The sequence below is a fragment of the Diospyros lotus genome, chromosome 9, assembly GCF_014633365.1.
Source record: "Diospyros lotus cultivar Yz01 chromosome 9, ASM1463336v1, whole genome shotgun sequence".
NCBI classification, from domain to species: Eukaryota; Viridiplantae; Streptophyta; class Magnoliopsida; order Ericales; family Ebenaceae; genus Diospyros; species Diospyros lotus.
This window is the reverse complement of record NC_068346.1, coordinates 7,902,161-7,923,312: the sequence shown is the minus strand read 5'-3', so window position 1 is coordinate 7,923,312 and position 21,152 is coordinate 7,902,161. Positions and strand designations below refer to the sequence as shown.

Below are 21,152 nucleotides of genomic sequence, written 5' to 3'. Positions count from 1 at the left end.
TTAAGTCAGCTTGCAAGCTAACAAGCTGAGTTTTACTTAGCTCAAAATTCGCTAATTTACAATTGAGCTTTAAAATTAGGTCTAAAATTGGCTCATTTGCATTAAAACAAATAAACTTGAATGAGATTTTATTGAACCAAATATCGAGTCGCTCACGAACTATTCAAAAATATGTATATTTTTATCAACAAAAGTTAGACTCAACCTAAGCTCAAAGTTACATGTCCAATTATGATTACGTTGAGTCTAAGTTTATAAAAATTTAAACTAACCCGACACATGAACAGACTTAATTTATATTTGAGTTATTGTGAAGTGAACATTAAAAAAATGATTTTCAGTCCTTTTTACATTTTTTATAAAAAGAAAAAATATTAAGCATACAACAAAAGTTTGGAATATCATGCGTAGGCAATAACATACATTGAAATGAATTTCAAAAATAAAAATAGAAGGCGAACTGATGAACTTGAAAATAAAATACCTATCCACAAGTTACATTGTAATTGTTCTTGATTTATTTTTATTATTATATATGATGTATATAATTCTAAAGTCACCTTTAATCTCACAGATAAGATAAGCTTCGGCCCCTAAATAGAGAATCACCTACCTGTGAGTAGAGCAGGCCAACAACATCATCATCATCATCGTCATCAGATCATCCCTACTCCAAGATAAAAGAAAATGTTTGGACCCTATCCACCAAACTCCATATTGCAAAGCAATATGTTATTATATATCTAATAGTGGGTTAATTAATAATTACCATGCCCCATTTGGTGATAGTTTTTGTATTTTCAATTCGAAAGATTTTAATATCACTATAATGTAGGACAAAAAATTTGAAAATATTAGGATGGTCTAAATTTGAGCTTGAATGGATTCCAATTAAGTCTAATTTTTTGAATTTAGGCCTAAATTGGGAAAAAAAAAAATAACAAATCAAATTTACTCAAATACCTTAATTTGAGTCGAATTTTAAATTCACCTAAACCATAAAGACTCCTAATGCGTATGACAGAGAAGGTGTCAAAAGTGCAAAAGTGAGTAACCATTAAAAGGCTTTTGCATTTAAAATTGCTGGCTATGAATGCAATGAAAATTCCATACTCAAGACCCACCGCGTTAAAGCCCAAACCATGAAAAATATAGTCAAACAGAGGTGGTTTGAGCTCTTGGAGAGCTGCTAAAGCCAAAAGCAATAAAAGAAGAATAAAAAAACACTTAAAAGAAGAATAAAGCCCAAACTATGAAAAATGTAGTCAAACAGAGGTGGCTTGAGCTCTTGGAGAGCTGCTAAAGCCAAAAGCAATAAAAGAAGAATAAAAAAACACTTATAAAAAAGGATGCGTACGGCGCATTATTCTATAGCTCCACCGGTGATAATTCTCACATAGAGAATTAAGGTATTGGATTCAAATATAACGCTTAGCTTAATGATTGTTGGAATTGTTGCCCATCATGTAAGGTCAGGAAACTTGATAACATTGCCTCGGATGTCTCTTAACCTCCTAGCAGGGGTTTTTATAATACTTGGAATGACCAGCATATTGACCTTTGATGGATTACGATGTGTCCCTGATTTGCTCAAAATTTTCTTCACACACACACACACACACATATATATATAAAGAGCACACCATTTTCTGATTCATTAGGCAGGTGATGAGTGAGAACAAACTCCTTGATGTTGCCTGCAAGAAGAGCCAATCTTAGCCAATTTGTGCAAACAAAAGAACATTAACAACCATGGCATGTATATCAATAGTTATATATATGACGGAAGATTTAGTCTTCACTTAGTTATATGATAGACTGAGAGAAAAACCTATATCCACTCAAATGTTCCCTTTTCCATCAAAACAAACAAGTTTTTAAGTTATAATCACGGAACTGAGTTCAATTTGTTTTGCTTTTGTGCCATTTCTGAGCAATGGTTCTAAGGCCCTGTGACAGAATAAGATTTTATTATTACTCAATTTCTTCTTCTCCTCACGTTATCTACTAATCCAAGGACAATTAATGTGCAGTAGATTTTAACTCAACATATCCATATATCAGCCAACAAAATGAAGACCGGAGCTATTTTGAAAGGATCATTTCTATGTAAGGTACAACATGAAAAAGTGCATCGGGAATTCCAACTCTTGGTGCCTGCAAGCGAGAGTTATCTCCAGGTGGAACAACCCAGAAAAGATACTTGGAATAGAGCTCTATACTGAAGCAACGGCTGAGCCAGCGACAAGTGGTTCGCTGATTTGGAGGAGTTCATTGCAGAGACCAGTGAAAACTGTGGAATCCGTTTCAAAAGGTCTGAATTTGACAAGAGCTGCAGGAACCAGATCCTCCTCTTCGAGTGTTACAGCTCTCCCTCCCGCTGCAGGAAAATGTGGGATCGCCCGCCTTTTGATGGCCACTGGATGTAATAGCTCAAACTCCAAACTCGGTTCTTTCAGTGCTGAGCTCACAAACTGAAGTAGAAAAGAACAAATATATAATCATCAATCAGAAATAACAATAACAAAACATGGAAAAGTGCTCATGAATAGAAAGAGTCAAGCCACAGCAGAATTTTGCCCTACTAAAGTAACAGTGCCAGTGCCAGTTCCACATTAAAAATCTCTTGACAAAATTTCAGAAAGCAACAAACAGAAATATGTCATACTGGTAGGATGGAATTACACAAAATAATATGTTCAAAACCATACTATAAATCATATATTGTGCATGGGACAGGTTTGATGCTTGCTTGTTAAATGCTTAGAAGTGACCATCTTTCTTTTATTGGGTAGATAAGAAGAACTGTGTTAAGCATTGGAAATTGCACGAGTAACATGCTGCTAATCCATAACAAAAAGAAAGCCAACCAAAATAAGTATTTCAATAAATGGATTTCCTCGACAAAAAACAAACCACACAAGAATGCTAGGATATATTAGTAATATAGGAGTAGGAACTAAAGATCCAAGAAATTCAAAACTAACATTATGTTAGTAATTAACAAAAAGGAGGATAAAAGAGAGATGTTGTGATGAGGCATTCTTTTAGAATATTTGGAGGCTCAAGGAAATAAATTCGAATTTAATTTGGTAAAAATTCAGGATTGTCGGTAAGATTTGGGTGAGTGTGTATGAATCAAATGGAATACGTAAATGTTTTAATGTATATGTGAAATTAGGGAGTGATCTAATTGATCAAAGAATAGGTTAAAAAGGGTAGGTGAATATATATATACATCCTAAATATATATATTCTATATATTTTTAGAATATATGTATAAAAAGTATATATATATATATGCATATTTATGTGTGTTGTGTATGTATAAGTATATAATATATAAAAACAATTATTGTTGCCTAGCGGGCTCACGCAGGTAAGCAGCAAATCCCCTACCCCTTTTCCCTTTTTTTCTTGTTATCTTTTTTCTGCTCTCTTCTGTGTGTGTGTGTGTGTGTTAAACAAAAAAGGGTGGCTTGGAAGGCACCCCCTCAAAAATTATTTTTGACCTCTATTTTAAATGGTGAGAGATTAAAGTTTTTCACCAAATTGGAAAGGGGACTTTTCAAGAAATTTGAAACCTTACTGTTAAGGATTTAGGCAAGGAAAAACTTGTGTTCATTTCCGGCAAAATAGACTCAATATATATGCAGTTTTGGAGATGAACTACCCACTTCCTTAAAATCAGATGTCACTATCTAACCATCTAATCTGAAACAAAGGACCATAACTTGGCCCACTACTAGATAAAACTAAATGAAAAAAACAACCCACATCTGTAGGAAAAAACAATAATTCATAAATCCGAATAATTACTTCTTATTTCCTGACACTCTCCCTCAAATTGGTAAATATATATCCTCCATTCCTAGTTTGCTTGTTATCCTTTGAAAAGCCGTTCCAAGAAGACCTTTAGTGAGTATGTCTACAAGCTGACTCCTTGTAGGCATAAATGGTATACAAATTAGACCACTTTCAAGCTTTTATTTTATAAAATACCTGTCAACTTCCACATGTTTAGTGTAAAATGTTGCGTTGGATTGTGTGCAATATTAATAGTTGATTTATTATCACAATATAGCTTCATAGGGGCCTTCCACTTGACTTTCAGATCTTCTAGAATTATTTTTATCCATAGCAACTCACAAATCCCAAGTGCCATTAACCTAAATTTGGCCTGTGCACCTGATCTTGACACAACATTCTACTTCTTATTCCTTCAAGTCACAATATTTCCCCCTAGGAATGTGCAATACCTGGATGTTGACCTCCTGTCAATTATTGATCTTGTATAGTTAGAATCCATATAGGCTTCAATAGTTAGTTCCTGCCCTCTTTTGAACAAAATTCCCTTACCTGGTGTGCCCTTTAGGTAATGCAAAATTCTATGCACAGCTTTCAGGTGTACTTCCTTAGGATTGTGCATGAATTGGCTAACAACCCCCATTGCAAATGCTATGTCAGGCCTAGTATGTGACAGATAAATGAACCTTCCAATTAATCTTTGGTAGAAATCCTTATCTGTTGCTGCATCTTCTGGACTGCTACTTAGTCTATGGTTATGCTCAATAGGAGTTTCAGTTGGCTTGCATCCTACTATACCTATTTCGGTTAATAAATCAAGAATATACTTCTGTTGGGATATGAGAATCCCTTATTGAGAGTGAGCCACTTCGATACCCAAGAAATACTTCATCTTGCCTAACTCTTTAATTTCAAATTCTTTTATCAAATACTTCTTTAGACTTTCCATTCCTTTCAAGTTATCTCCTGTCATTATAATATCATTTTACATAGACCAACAAGACAGTTATTTTTCCAGAAACAGAATGTCTTATGAATAGAGTATGGTCTCCTTGGCTTTGTTTGTATCTCAAATTCAGCATGGCTTTGGTAAATTTTCCAAACCATGCTCTTGGAGATTGCTTCAATCCATATAGGGCTTTGTTCAACTTGTAAACAACACCATTTTCTTCTTTTGAACTCAATGCTGGTGGTACTTCCATATAGATTTCTTCCTCTAGATCTTCATGTAGAAAGGCATTTTTCACATCAAACTGTTGTAATTTCCAATTAAAGTTAACTGCTAGAGATAGCAATATCTTTATGGTATTCATGTTCGCAACTAGAGCAAAGGTTTCAAGATAATCTACACCATAGATTTGGGTATAGCCCTCAGCAACCAATCTTGCTTTATATCTTTCTAATGACCTATCTAAGTTGTATTTAACTATGAATATCCACCTACACCCCATTGGTTTCTTCCCTTTAGGTAGCATTACTAGATCCCATGTCCTATTCTTTTCAAGTGCTTTCATCTCTACCCTTATAGCTTCCGTCCAATTCTCATTGCTTAATACCTCAAATATTGTTTTTGGTATGGGAATTGAGCTTATATTGGTGAGAAAAGCTTTATGACTAGGAGACAAATTTCCATAGGACATAAATAGGTGCAGGGGGTGTTTTGTGCAAGTTCTAGTTCCTTTTCGAGTAGCAATAGGTAGGTCACTATGACTTGAGTTAGATAGATTAGTAATAGGTTCAATTTCATTAGGAGAGATGGAAGTAGAAGTGATTACCTCATTATGATTAATGTCAGGACCAAGTGCTGATTTAGATGCTTGAATAGGTGTTGAATGAGCAGTAGGTCTCTTTCTTCTTGAGTATACTTGAAGTGGACAATGCTTAGGCTCCTAAATTGGGACTTCTTATATCTGTTGTTGAGTCTTAGACTGAGTATTAGATGCAGGCTAAGGATGCAACAGTAGGTTGTATGTGTTAAACAAAGAGAGGTAATGAGGATGGAAACTCAAGAAGAAATAGGTCTTTGTCCTTTTCCTCGGTTATTGAGGTCTCCCCTAAAGAGAATGCTGAGCAAAATACTGATTTTGTTTAGCAAATGTAACATCTACTGATACAAGGAATTTTTGGGTTGGTGGATGAAAACACTTATACCCTTTTTGTGTAGGTGAATATCTCACAAAAATGCATCTAAGAACTCTAGGATCAAGTTTTCCCCTTTGTTGAGAGTGTAAATGAACAAATGCTACACACCCAAATATTCTAAGCATAAGACCATTAGAGATTGAAACCTGTGGAAAGAATTGAGACAACAATTGGAGGGGACTTTGGGAATTTAGATTTCTTGATGACAGTTGGTTTATAAAATGAGTAGTGGTTAAGATAGCTTCCCCCTAGTACTGTTTTGGAACATTCATTTGAAAGAGGAGAGCTCTAGTAATAGTTAGAAGGTGTGCATTCTTTATTTCGGCCACCCCATTTTGCTATGGGGTATTCACACAAGATGACTCATGGATTATGCCTCTTGCTTGGAAATAGGTTGTAAGGAACTTATTGAAATAGTCCTTAGCATTATCAAATCGGATTCATTTGATCTCAACATTGAATTGAGTTCTTATCATATTATAGAAAACAGGAAATATAAAACTCACTTCAGATTTATTCTTTAAAAGATAAATCCAGGTGACACGAGTACAATCAATAAATGACACAAACCACCGAGCCCCAGTTATGTTGGGAATAGGAGATGGACCCTAGATGTCACTATGTATAAGAGCACATGGAAGAGAGCTCCTTTTCATATTAATTGGAAAGGATGTCCTCTTATGTTTTGCAAGTTCACATATGTCACACTAAAAGTTTTCTCCACCTAATCATTTGAACAATAAAGGATACATTATCTTAAGAACATTAAAAGATAGATGACCAAAACGTAGGTGTTGTAACCAAATCCTTTCCCTATGTGATTGTGAGGATTCAATCATACAGGATATTGGAAAGAACTTAGTTGTCCTATTCTCCTATCCACTTTGTTCCTCAAGATAATAGAGACATTCTTTCTCTTTAGCATGTCCAATCATACTCCTTGTGTCATGTTCCTGAATTTCACAATAATAGGGATGAAAAATCACCCTACAATTAGAATCTGTGGTGAGTTTTTGAATTGAAATAAGGTTAGTAAACAACTTAGGTACATGCAGGGTATTTTTTAAAGTAAGAGATTTATTGATATAAACATCTCCTTAACCTGCTACTGTAGTTGTTGTACCATCAGCTATGGTAATCTTTCTATTGCTAGGATAGGGAATATATACGAAATAAATTTTTGGGAGGAATAGGTCATGATCTGTCGCCCCTGAATCAATGATCCAAGCACTTGAGAGAGTAGTATTTGAGGCATTTAGTGAATGAGATAAGGAAGAAATACCTAAAAAGGTTAGGGTACAGGTACCTGATCCAGTTGTTTCTCTAAAGATCCAATTAGTTGTCTCAGTTTCGTAATTTCTTCCTTGTTGAACTCAGTTGTCAGTAATTATGAAGAATCCATTTCTCCAGACTGTTGAGTGTTTGCCACATAGGCCTACTCCTGCCTCTTCTGCTTACCTGAAGTCCTTTTATTCTCAGCTTGTGGTTTTCCATGTAGCTTCCAGCATTTGTCTATAGTATTTCTAGGCTTCTTACAATATGTACACTACAATAGATCCTTGTTTGACCGAGACCCGTTTGGTGTTCTTTTAGCCTCACCCTCTTGGTGTTCAGAACTGGAATGTTGAATGGGCATTCTTCTTGTCATTAGTGCTAAGTTTTCCACCATAGGAGTCTCAAGCATGACTCCTCTCCTTCCGTCCTCAGCATGAACAATAGCTAGAGTCTCATTTAGGGATGGCAAGTCCTCTTTCCCAAGTATTTGTACCCTAACTGCATCAAACTCAATGTTTAGACCAACAAGAAATTCATAAATCCTGCCTTTATCAACAAACCTTTTTAAAAGAGCTGCATTCTCACAACAGGTCATCTTGATACATTGGTGGTGATCCATTTCCTGCCACAAAGTTTGCATGATATTGGAGTATTCAGTGATTGATCGGTTTCCTTGCTTGGTTGCTGAGATTTTTGTTTTAATCTCATAGATTTGGCCTGCATCTCGAAATTTAGAATAAATTTGTTTGATTGCATCTCAAATTTCTTGAGTTGTGCTTAAGAACATAACAATATCACTTATCTTTGGAAGCATTGAATTCCATAACCAAGACATTACCATAAAATCTTCTTCATCCCAAGCTTCAAATGTAGAGTCCTCTTTTTTGGGTCTAGTATCGAGTAAATGGCTCAACTTGTCTTTTCCTTTCAGGAATGTACGCACCAGCTAAGACCACTTCAAATAGTTCTTACCATTTAGCTTATAGGCTGCTTGGATGTTCTGCAATTCTCTAGTTGAAGTAGTGCTTTTGTTCTCCCTGTTAACAGTTGCTATAATTGGTGCTTCAAAGGCACTGCTCGATTTTGTTGTAGTAAACATATCTTCCAGATGAATTGCACTTGATCTCTCGGGTCACAAAATAGGGTAGAGTGTGATCTTGCAATGGGACAACATTGCTAGGCCTAAGGTCACGACGGAACAAAATATTAGCTTCTAGGAAATAAAATGCCTATGGCTCTGATACCATGTTAGGATTTAGGCAAGGAAAAACTTGTGTTCATTTCCAGCAAAATAGACTCAATATATATACAATTTTGGAGATGAACTACCCATTTCCTTAAAATAAGGAACCACTATCTAACCATCTAATCTAAAACAAAGGACCATAACTCAGCCCACTACTAGATAAAACTAGATGAAAAAAACAACCCACAACTATAGGAAAAAACAATAATTCATAAATCTGAAAAATTACTCCTTATTTCCCAACACTTACCCCAAGAGGTGAAGTGGTACCCAAGTGTGTTAGATATAAATAGGGGTTATGAGGGTGGTCTTCCAATCCTTAGAAGAAGAGACATCAAGAATGAGAGAAAAAGTGGGGGAGGGGGGAGAGAGAAAGAGAAAGAGAGAGCATGAGGAAGAAGAAGCTTCCACCCAGGTGAGCAAGGAGAGGTTGGAAAGCTAGGAAGAGCAAGCAATATCTTCACCAAAGAGGCCCCAAGGTGAGGTTCTCTGACTCACAAAACTCTTACTTCATGGCTTTTTCGTGTTGCATGAGAAATCGATTTTGAAATGTACTTTGTTTGGCTTTCATTTGCATTCATGATCATGTATGACCACGCTATTTTCCTCTATGCCGCTTAGGCCCAAGGTGACAAGGTTAGGGACCTTTCAAGAGGTGCTTAGGGTACTAGTTGAGAAAGCTCTTGCAAGCATACAAACATTGTCACGAGTAGCGTCGCGGAGTACAAACTTGCAATTTTTTTCATGCGCACATTTTATATAAATGTTTTATTTTTGGGGGGGTTCCTCACTTAGAAGGTTTATCCCTTGGAATATTCAAACATTTCAGGTGAGGCAAGCAGTTCAAAGGGAAATGGAAGTTTTAGAAGCCTAAAGTTTCATTATTTTTGTGGCATGCCATGTTTTGTAGATGCAATGCATGTTTTTATGTGATGCACTAGAAGCATGTATAGGTTTTATTTCAATGATATCAAGTGTATCAAGCATGCCAAACCGTTGCATGATCTAAGTTTTCATTTAAGGCACGTTATTCTATTTTGGTAGAAATAGACAACTTTTACATTCATAACTTGAGTTGTAGTGACTTAGAAATTTATTCTAAGGGCTTCTAAAGATTTCTGGTTAGGATGCCCAAAAAGTCTTTTTTTTTTCCTTTTAAAATTTTGTATTTCGGAATGAATCGAAAATTTGGACTCCTTAATCGGAGTCATGAATTAAATTAGGTTCAATGCGTGAAAATATGTGTGCGCACAAAAACCCAGCCTTGATAAATTAAACCAAGCACAAGAGTTTAGGCGAAACGGCGAGCCCACTAAAGGTAAACCTTTCTAAGCGTCGTTTAGGAGAATAATGTCTAATGAATTTGGAAAAATAAATAATGAAAATAGAAGGTCAAGCGAATAAAGGTTTTGAAAGCAAGATACAAATCATGAGGGTTAGCAAAGGGCCTTTACGGGAAATGTTCTTGAAAAACCAAATCCTCAAATTATGACGTGGAAACATGCTCTAAAGAGAAGGGTGTTTCATATTCAACAATAAACTCCATTTGAGGTAAAAAGTATTGTGAATTTCCACAAACTTGTATCCTCAAGCCAACTATATTTGCAATTATTGGAATAAAAAAGGGCAGGTGGTTGATTCATAGGTAAAAACCTCTAGAACTACAGTTTACTAGTATTGGTAAGTGAACGCAAGCTGAATGTAAGGCAAAAGAAAGGGAGGCATCAATTCAATGTAATCCCATCAATTTACTAATGGTAAATTGCCCCCACACCCCGTGGTTTGGATCTTTTGTCAAAAACACTCCATATTGTTTGTTTTTGGCTATAGAGATCCCTGTGCTTTTCATTTATTGCCAATGCACCGCTTTTGTAACTTTTAGCATGAATGGTGTTAGCAAGAACTAATTAAGTTAAATTTACCTAAACTCTTCTTAAACTCTGTATTTTAATTAAAAATAAAAAACAAAAAATCAGAAAATAAAAAAGGCCAAAGAACAGTCATTCTGTTTTTGGCCAAAGTTGCTGCCAGCAGCCCTAGCCGTTGCCCGCAAGTGCAGGGAAGAAGGGAGAGGGGGTGGGGCGACCGATGAGTCCCAAAGACCAAAAATCAGATCTCGTGAACCAATTTCTCTGGTTTTTTTGTTTTTTGTTGTTGTTTGTTGGAAGAAAGGGGGGAGGGGGAGGGTGAGGGGGTCGTGGAGCGTGAGTATATTTGAGTGCCGCCCCCCTCCCCAATAGACACTGGGATGATGGTAGCCTTATGTAATGGTTGCCTCTTAGCCTTTTACCTAATTTGCAAGACCCTCATGGAGAAAATAAGTGAATACTTGATTTTGCATTCCCATTGGGAAAGATAAGGAGAAAAATCAAGGGCAGAAAATTCAACGAGATTTTCTTTCCTAATAAGTAAGAAAAATATTTGTTTTGGATGGGTAATATTAAAACAAAATTTTCAAAGAGACTCATATTTTGTGGTAACATGATACAAGAATTTCATTTAAGGGTAATGCTAGGGCAGTTAAGCACCAATAAATGCACCTTGTTCTTAGACAATGTGCATTTATTACATTTTGTTTACAATATTTAAATAATTCTATTAGTTAATTAAATGGTTCAAAACACGATGCATTTATCATTAACCAATAAAATTGTTTGGATGTTGAAACCAAGATGTGATAAGTGCACCTTTTTTGGAAACAAGGTATATTTATTGGTGCTTAACCATTGCTCTTAGGGCAATGGTTTGCATTACCCTTCATTTAAGTACCTTGAATCCCTTTGGATTTTGTTTGTATATGACATTGGGTGGACTTACAGAAAGATTATATACTAATGGAGTTATAGGTGGTTGAAGAAGGATTGCAGGTTTTGGACTTTCTAAAGGGCTGTGCCATCCACTCGTATCAACACATCCTCTATAAAACACATAATTAAGGATATAGGCATTAAGTAAAAGGCCTGAAGGTCCTTCCCTAGGGTTTGATCAGATTGTTATATGACAATGTATAAGGCAGAAAGAGGGGCTTTAATGGGAAATTTCTTTTTAATCAACATTATCCTTTTTTTTTTGTTAATTAGTATAGGATTTTACCGTATTAGCATTAGATGCTATCCATAATTGAGCCAAGCAAGATCCTTCAACCAATGGGTCTTACCCTCAGCCAAAAAATTGTCAAGGCTTGTTAAGTATAGTATAGTGGTCAGCCTATTACCCATTGGTTTAACCAGCAAGTCTAGGCCAAGGAGAGACCCGCCGGTTCGACCAAAGGGCCTTTCCTTGGCTTAGGCTCGCTGGTTGAACCAGTGGGTCTTACTTGACCAAAGTACAGATCACATCCATTACTATTTTGGTTAAAAAAAAAAAACTATATTCTTATGGTAAATCAATAATTAGAAAAGGGAAAATTGCAATAACCACCCTTGAGGTTTGACGTAATTGCAAGGATCACGCCCCATGTTTCAGAAATACCAATAACCTCCCTTGTTGTTAAACAAAGGGATAAAATGGTCATTTACCCTTCGTTCTCTCTCCTCTCTCTTCTAATTTTAGAAAAATAAAAGAAAAAAGTAAAACAACCAGTGGTCGCTGAAGGCCAGCGACCATTATTGTAGCCAGATGAACCAATTCGAACCCCCATAATCTGTGGTTTGAAATCAAACCAAATATGAGGGATAGAGAGAGAGAGAGAACCCCAAACTAAGTTCTTTAAAGAAAGAGATAAAATTCCAAACTTTTAGCGTTCATTGCAGATGAACCCAAATTTTAAGGGGGGAAAGAAAGAGATTACTGCTAGTGTCACTGCCATTGTCAAAGACAAGCCGCTGTAGCCACCGACCTTTGTTGGGAAACAAGAGAGAAAGGAGAAAAAACATGAGAGAGAAGGAAAAGGCCTTTAAATTATAAGGGCATTTTGATCATTTAATGTTTAACTAGGGTTAACACATGGTAAAGGGAAAATTGTAACATAGTATGTACTCATTGTATTTTATCAAATGTCAAAGGTAATTCTTGCAATTTTCTTAAACCTCAAGGGGATCGGGTTTGATTTTCCCTTAAAAAATAATGTTAATTTAAAAAAAAAAAAATCCTCTCCAACCATGATTTTAGAGAAAGAGAGGGGGGGGAGAAGGATAAGCACTAGAGAGATTTGGAGCCTTTTCTTTCATCTCCTTGGCCTTGAGCAGGTTATGCTGGTGTAAATGATGGAGATTTTGCTCACTTGGGGTTGGTACCCTCCCCTTTTGGTTTGCAAAATAGCTTGGTTCCTCAGCTCTTTCTCTGTTATGTGGCAAATCTCAAGGGAAAGTGGTAGGGCCTTTGAGGATGAGAAGCATTTGCTCATTTTCTTGATAAGCTTGTTCTGCAGCCTTAGCATAGCTCTTTATTGTCTGCCGACATATTCATATAATAGGGTTTGCCCGTTTTTGGAGATGTTTCTTTGTCTTTATCTATCACTGAAAAAGAGAGTGCTAGATCTTATCAAAGGGCTAAGAAAATTGATATGGAGATAGTCTCAATATCATAAATCTTATTGATTAAATAGGATTAAGGCTTAATATGTTGTTAAGAGGATGTGAACTGCATTGCAAAAGTAGCACATAACACTGAACATTTAGCAGAAGAAGAATACTTCTCCAAGAAAAGGGATCAAAAACTCTTTAACATCTCATGCACACCAATAATCCTGTTTTGTAGTTGATATTCTAAAGGCAAGAAACCAACTTCAAAATCATGACATTACTTTGTGCTTGAAGAGCTAAAACTAGCAATGGAACAACAAAAGGGAAAATAAGTGACAACAAAGACTAACCTCATAAAGAGCAGTAGTTGGCTCCCCAGGAGAGAAGACACCTTGAAGCACCACTCCATCAGGAAACTGAACCCGGATAACAGTTTTTGTGTATCTCTTCCTTGCAGCTTTTGCCTGCTTCTCCTTATATGACTTGGGAATCAAAAGCTGCGATTCTTCCATCTTTTTCCTCCTCGTATCAGCTTCTCTTTTGACCTCTTGAAGTGAGAGATTATAAAATGATTCTGGCAGCTCAATTTTAGCTGCTATGCTTTCAGGGACAGAGAAGAATACCCGAACCTAGTGATCAAAATGATAAGACACATGAAAAGCAGATGACAGTGAGAAAGATGGACAAGATATGAGATGAAGGAACTTACATAGTGTTATGGTAGTTAGCTGATTAATATAAATAAAGGTGTAACTAGGCTCCTAGGATTTGAATTTCCGTTAAGCATAGCTGGTAGGATGTTCCAGCATGCTGAGCCACGTGAAGCGCACATGAGCGCAGGCGGCAGCCACTTGTAAGTGCACATGGGCACGGCACCAACTGTTTTTGGCGCCCAAATTGGCTTGATCAGTATATATAGCTGATCAGAGTGCCTAAAACGGATATGTTGAATGAAATTGGAAATCAGTTTCCCTCCACTTTCTCTCTCAATTCTCTCTAAATCTCTCTCCCTATTTTGATTTCTCTCTCCCTCCCGAATATCTTCTACTTTCTTCCCAATCCCATTCTCAATCCCTCGAGAACTCTATTGTCAGATTTGTAATCTGACACATAGCATATAAGTTGCAAGGAGAGAGACACAATTATGAGTAATGCACTCAGCTGGCAATCCTATTTATATATTTATCAATACATAGATAGGGAGATGACTGTTATGGACTACTCTACATGGACTTATGCCTAAGTTGTGGACTATGATAATTGACTCAAGTACAAATATTGTTTATGGATGTGTGTCAGGTTTTTTCTGGCAAGTAGTAGGCAAATAAAAGAGACCACTTTAAAGGGGCTATCTCATGTAATTTTTCTCCCTTTTGTGGAATTAAATTTTGAAGGAAAATGTGGAAAAATACATTTAGATAGAAAAAAAATCAAATTTCAGCAGTGGGTTTTGAGACCCAGAAAAGGAGGTTTCAATACCTGGGGCTTCTGGGAAGTTGGGTGATGTAGTACAGTGAAGTAGATATTAGGACTTAGTATTGTTTATTTTAGTTCTTTTGCTTATTTCCTGTTTCCTTTTGTTAATCGTTTAGTTAATAGGTACCATTACTAAGGAGATAATGGGTCTTGGGTCTCAAGTACGGCTGCAAATGAACTGAGCCTCAATTTCAGCTCGTTCAAGCTTAAACTTGGTTTTAAAGCTCGCATAGTAAACAAGCTGAACTTGAGCCTAAGGATGCTTGGCTCGTTTGGGCTCAACAGCATAATTGTTTAAGTTCTCAAATGTAGGCTAATTTATAGGCTTGTTTGTGGCTCGTTTATACACTCAAGAACATATATCCTAGGTATTTTATTTTACAACAACAACAACATATCCAGCCTTTATCCCACTATGTGGGGTCCGCTACATGAATTCTAGACTTTCATATATTTCTGTCTTTTGTCATATCCTCATTTAGATCCATATATTTCATATCAAATTTTAATGTCTCTCCCAAAGTCTTCTTGGGTCTACCTCTACCTCTTTTTGTGACTAATTGTTCAATTTCATCAACTCTCCTCACAGGAGCGTCTCTTAGTCTCCTTCTCACATGACCAAACCATCTTAGTCTAGTGTCTCTCATCTTCTCCTCAATTGGCACTACTCCTACCTTATTACGAATAACTTCATTTCTAATTTTATCCTTTCTTGTATGTCCGCACATCCATCTTAACATCCTCATCTCCACTACACTGGTCTGTTGCTCATGCTGGTATTTGACTGCCCAACATTCTGAGCCATACAGCAAGACTGGTCTTATAGCTGTCCTATAAAATTTTCCTTTCAATTTTAATGGGATTTTACCATCACATAACACCCCCGATGCATTTCTCCATTTCAGCCAACCTGCCTTAATTCTATGTGCGACATCCTCGTGGATTTCTCCATCTTTTTGAATCACTGATCCCAAACATTTTAATAACTAAGTTTTCATGTTCCTAATAACTAAGGGGGGATACATTCTCAGGTAGAAAGAATGGGTAGATGAAAGGTCATTCTTCTAGAAGGAAGTTAGATAGTTGCAATATTTTGAAAGCTGTAACTTTGAAAAGTGGCGGCCCTTGTGGCGCCAAAAGCTACCTACAATCAATATATAATTACTGATTGCATTCAGTGTAGAAGGAAGAAAAAAAATTAATCAAAAACTTCTGACTTCCCTCTCAATCTCTCTTCTCTCTCTCTCTCGGATTTCCCTCCTATCTTTCTATCTTCCCTCTCCCTCTAAAATTCTTCTCATTTCCTTCTAATTTCTTAACCAGATTCTCACCAATTCAGTGAGAACTTCCTGTTAGATTCAAGGATCTGACATCTTGGTATCATAGTAAGTCCTAGGCTGAAAATCTAGCAAGAATCTTCCCTTCCAATGGCAGAAGGCAATAGAATGAAGCAAATGGAGTTGCAACTGCAGCAGGTGGCTGCAACGATGCCAGAACTGCAGAATCAGATGGGATCCATGGAGAGAGCCATAGAATCAAGGGTAGAAAAGAAGCTGGACAGCGCAGTTGAAAGGTTGAAGAACGATATTGAAAGCCAGATGAGGAAACAAAATAACCAAATGCGAGAACAAATGCAGCAGTTCATGCTAATGTTTGCAAGACAAAACCAAGTAAGTCTCTCTCCTGAATTCCCTCCTACGGAGAGATCGGAACCAATATTAACTGGAAGCGGGGCAGTTCACAGACTTACTGGGACTTTTGAAACTGAAGAAGAACTAGCTGTCAGGGAAACTTTTGAAGGAAAAAGACAAGGGGTGCAGACTGCCCAATTCCAGCCATGTATGCCCCTACCTAAAATGGAAATCCTAGTATTTGATGAACAAAAACCTAGGTGGTGGGTGAGAAGGTGCGAGATCATGTTTAGTCTGTACAACATTTTGGAACAGAGGGTCACATTGGCCTCTGCTTACCTTAATGACGTGGGAGAAGCTTGGTTTCGAGGTTGGATTCGGGATAGGGACGGCTTTCAATGGATAAACTTTTCAGAAAACCTATGTCAAAGATTCAGAGACAGAGGTTTGATGGATGTTGTCGAAGAATTTAACAACCTGAAACAAGAAGAATCGGTGTGGGTCTATCAGTCAAAGTTTGAGGAATTAAAATCACTTATGTTGAACCTTAACCCTCATCTAACTAAAGCATACTTCATCTCAAGCTTCATTAGCGACTTGAGCGAAGAACTGAGGTCCACGGTCAAAATGTTGAGGCCAAGAACTATAAAGAAAGTAGCAAAAAATGCTAAGTTACAGGAAATGACAGTCGAGGCTTAAATAAAGAAACAGCTACTGCAAGCAAAAGGGACAAGTTCAGGGGCCTTTCAACAAGGAAACAAGGGATATGGCAAGGAGGAAATCAAATCCAGCCCGGAGTCAAAGGGGTTGACAACAAGATCCACTAATAATTCGGCTCAAGCACAAGGAGGAAGGACTATGGAACAAAGGCAGCAGGCAAGGCAGTGTTTCCGCTGTGGAGACAAATACACTCCTGCCCCAACAGTTTCCTCAAGTGACCCACCTTCTCTACATTTCTTGAGGACAAGAAAATTTTTAAGGGGGGGTGAAAATTGTCATGTTCCTAACAACTAAGGGGGGATACATTCTCAAGTAGAAGGAATAGATGAAAGGTCATTCTTCTAGAAGGAAGTTAGATAGTTGCAATATTTTGAAAGCTGTAACTTTGAAAAGTGGTGGCCCTTTTGGCGCCAAAAGCTACCTACAATCAGTACATAATTACTGATTGCATTCAGTGTAGAAGGAAGAAAAGAAATTAATCAAAAACTTCTTATTTCCCTCTCAATCTCTCTTCTCTCTCTCTCTCTCTCTCGGATTTCCCTCCTATCTTTCTGTCTTCCCTCTCCCTCTGAAATTCTTCTCATTTCCTTCTAATTTCTGAACCGGATTCTCACCAATTCAGTGAAAACTTCTTGTCAGATTCAAGGACCTAACATAAGTATTTAATATAGATGCTTTTGCAAGCTTGTTTAAAGAGACAAAGATAAAAAGGCTGCTTCAAGCCTTGAACTCCACCTGTCCACCACTTCCAAAAGAGTGGCCACATGGAAATATAATGGCATCATCCATAAAGCTCTCATGATGTGTGTTAGGAGGACAAAAGAAACATTAAAAATTGAAAGATAAAAATGAAAAAAGGAAAAGAAAAATAAAATATAAATAGGGGAAGACGCACCATAGAAGGAACCCTGAGCTTAAAATGAGGTTTAAATATAGAGCTCATGAAAACCTTCAGGTAAGATTCTAGTTATCTAGTAACTGTTTTTCTTTTCCACTTCTAGCTGAAGCAGCTAACTAATCAATTCTCACACTTGGTTGCTTGGCCCTTTTCCTCTCCCAATGATAAATGTAGTGAACATTGTTTGTCTGCTGCTCACCCCCCAACCCCTTTCTCTCATACACATTGATTTACTAACATTTGATACCCAAATGTCTAATATAAAAGCACCTGCAATGTGAAATAATAATTGCACAAGAGATTGATGGTAGACAAATAAATTATCATTCTTGCAGAAGAAAAAAAAAAATCCAGAGTCTACCTGTCTATCAACCTTCCTTGGCTCAACTGATTCATCAATATTAGATGGGGCTGCAGAAACCGATTCTTCAACCCTCCTCAGCTCAACTGGTTCATCACTCTTAGATGGCGCTGCAGAAACAGATTTTTCAACCTTTTGTGATTCCAACAATGATATTGCCTTCTTGATTAAAAGTATTCCCTCGTTGGAAGGAGCTTCCATCACTGCCCACATCTCCCCATTTTCCTCTTGAAGTCCAAATCCAACACATTCCAACAACTCCACACCTCCTGCAACTTCACCAATGGCCTCCCTTATCTTCGGATTCCCCATCCGAACCCTCCGAAACTTGGCATTTTCCGGTTCCTTTACCACATTCCTCAGTAACTTGATCACAATCTCAACTGAGCCTTCTGAAGGCTTCCCAGAAACATATACACCAACACAAGACTCCAATCCACTTCTAGACTCAGCAGCACCATCCTTTTCGACCAATTCTCCATCACCATCGACATTATCCGCTTGCGCAGTATTCAAACAGCTGTCAACATGATCAGACACCTCTTCTTCAGATCCGAAAGCCCGGCCACAAACCGGACATTCAAACACTTGCGGAGAATACCCCATCTTGTTTCTCTTCCCAGAAGTGATCAAAGAACCATACGGATCAAACGCATTTGCCGTTTCTGAGTTCCAGTGCGGATCACTCACAACAGGAGGCCTATTCGCCGCTTGATGATCCAAATTGAGTGGCTCCTGAGGCGAGGGCTTGGCGGGCTGACTCGGCTTCGAAACGGGATGAGTCAGATAAGGCCGAGCTAGAATCGGATTGGCCGGCTCGGAAGAAGAAGACGAACCCAAGACTCGGCCTTGGCCCTTGAACTTGCCCGAAGAAGACGATGAAAATGGTTTATTGACCTTCTTCATGAAGCCCTTGACCTTATCCTTCACATCATCCATTGGACAGATCAAAACCCTAGAACCAATTCCAAATGAAATACGAAGAATCGGATCAAAAACTCGGAACCTTGGAGCTCGGAAGCTGAATCGGAGAATAGGGAAAAGAAAACGGGATTTCAGTCGGGGGATTGGAAAGAAGGGGATTTAGGGAGAATTTGGAATGTGAAGAGAAGAAAGTGGTGACTGAGAAATCGAAGGTGAAACTGGCGCTAAGATCGAAGAAGAAATTACAAAATCTCTCAAAGAGAGGATGCCATTGGCGCGGTTGGCAGTTGGCACTATTTTTCTTTCTTTCCTTCTGTTTTGATATCCATTTCCTGCAACTCTCAAAACTACTATTTCGGAACTGCTAATATTATCTTTTAACGCATCAATTTAATCTAATATTAAAAATGCTATCCCACAAATAAATTTATAAATAATTTTTATAAATTAACGTGTGTCATGTCAATTTGTAAAAATTATTTATCAAATTTATTAATAAATATAATAATTTTCTTTAAAAAAAAATATTTTTGCAGAATCTCAATATGATGTTTTCACGCCCACTTGTGTTATTCTAGTTCCAATCAAGATTACTTTGAATTATTTTTTTACAAATTTTAAAAAATTATCTAAAATTCTCACAATATTATTGACATTTAATAGAAAAATAAGAAAATAGAATGAAAAAATTATTTTATTTTTATTCATATTTTTCTCTATTTCTCTCTCCTCTTTATATTTTTAAAATAATAGAAATGGGTCTTCACCGACAACAAAATTAAACTCTATCAACAATCTTTTTACGATGAAACATATATACAAGGGAAAAATGATAGAGATGGGATTCTCATTGTCGACAAAGTTGAAACCCAATTGCAATCTTATTATAGTGAAACAATCTTAAGAAGAAGAAGAGTATAAGAAAAATCCAAACATTTCTTCTTTTATTACAGTGATGGTTCTTTTTAGACGAATATCTCTGTTTATTTATTTAAGAAAGGAATTTAAGATTAAATATTAAAATATTCACATTAGGTAGCACTATAAACATTTTTTATTGCATTATGTTTCGTGAATAAGATTTGAACACCCAAACTTACTATAATTCAAACAATTGATATAAATTTCTTTTTAAAATCTTTTAAATTATTGTTGACCTTTAATTTTTGAAAAATAAAAGTTGGTTGAATTCCTCCAGCTTCCAAATTAATCAATAAATTTTTATTAGTTTTTCTTCTAATTAAATGGATTTCCATTTTTTAGTTAAATGATTAATGGATCCATTCATATTTACCTTTTGTTTAAATTATAAAAAAAAGAGAAAAAATGCATTTGGTACTTATCAAGTTTATAATAATTGCATGTATTACTTTTAATGTTTAAAAAAATATAACGAGTACTCTTGTACTTTAATATCACATTGCGCTTTTCTTTTATCATTAATTAAATATAATTAAATATTTCAAAATGACTAAGTATTCTTATAAACTAAAAACCCTTATTTTTTATCTTTGTTTTCCTTTTACTCTCCATTCTCTCTTCTCATTCTCTATCGTTTTCGACTAATATCGGTGACAGAGTCTTTTCATTTTCTCTCATTTCTAATGAAGCATCAATGATAAGCTTTCTCTCATTTTTGATTGAGCACCAATGATGAAGTTACTTTTCTTCTTTTATTTTTTTTTTTCATTTTCTTTCCTTATAATTTCCAAAAGTAATGTATTGGCAAATTCCCTTTTCCCAATTTGGGATTATCATTAATCTTAATGGGTGTTGATGGGCAATAAGGCCCAGGCCCATTAAATATGCTAAAGCGCAAAGGGTTAGCCCACTTATGAGAGGGCATGAAGCCCAAAAAAAAAGACTTCATGCGATGGGCTCTGAAAGACCCCAAAAACTTGAGACCTAAGGCTTTATCTCTCAAAAGGCTTTAGTGAGTGTTGAACAGGTCTCATGTATTGAGAAGAGTCATTAGGGTCTCCCAGAGACCCTATCACAAGGCACTTTCTATTGAAGAGAAGTGCAAGCATATCTCCATGATTCTCTTTAATGATTGCACAGCACAGTCAATTCCACAAAACTAGGGATTTCCGTAATTGACCCTTTAGCTTAGCTAAAGCCTTATTTTTATAAATAAATGAGCTTTCATTTCTCCGGGTGATCCATTTTTACTTGAGATCTTTGTAATTTCTACTATGACTTTATTAGA

General features: G+C 36.6%; 1 protein-coding gene across 4 annotated transcripts; it reads right to left on the bottom strand.

The window, feature by feature from the left end:
* Positions 1–1,892: 1,892 nt before the first annotated feature.
* Positions 1,893–19,288, bottom strand: LOC127810207 (plant UBX domain-containing protein 2). Of its 4 annotated transcripts, none has more exons than XR_008025387.1 (5): positions 18,020–19,288; positions 13,284–13,562; positions 7,810–8,406; positions 7,256–7,722; positions 2,330–2,474 (listed from the first exon to the last, which is right to left on the bottom strand). XR_008025387.1 is itself a non-coding variant. In XM_052349546.1 (3 exons), exons 1-3 carry the CDS (start codon positions 18,956–18,958, stop codon positions 2,217–2,219), a joined length of 1,476 nt encoding a protein of 491 aa, XP_052205506.1. In that variant the 5' UTR covers positions 18,959–19,288; the 3' UTR covers positions 1,893–2,216. The 4 variants fall into 4 exon arrangements, 1 of the variants encoding a protein (XP_052205506.1); XR_008025386.1 differs by having other exon boundaries at positions 7,256–7,941; positions 8,063–8,406; XR_008025385.1 differs by having other exon boundaries at positions 7,256–8,406.
* Positions 19,289–21,152: the final 1,864 nt, after the last annotated feature.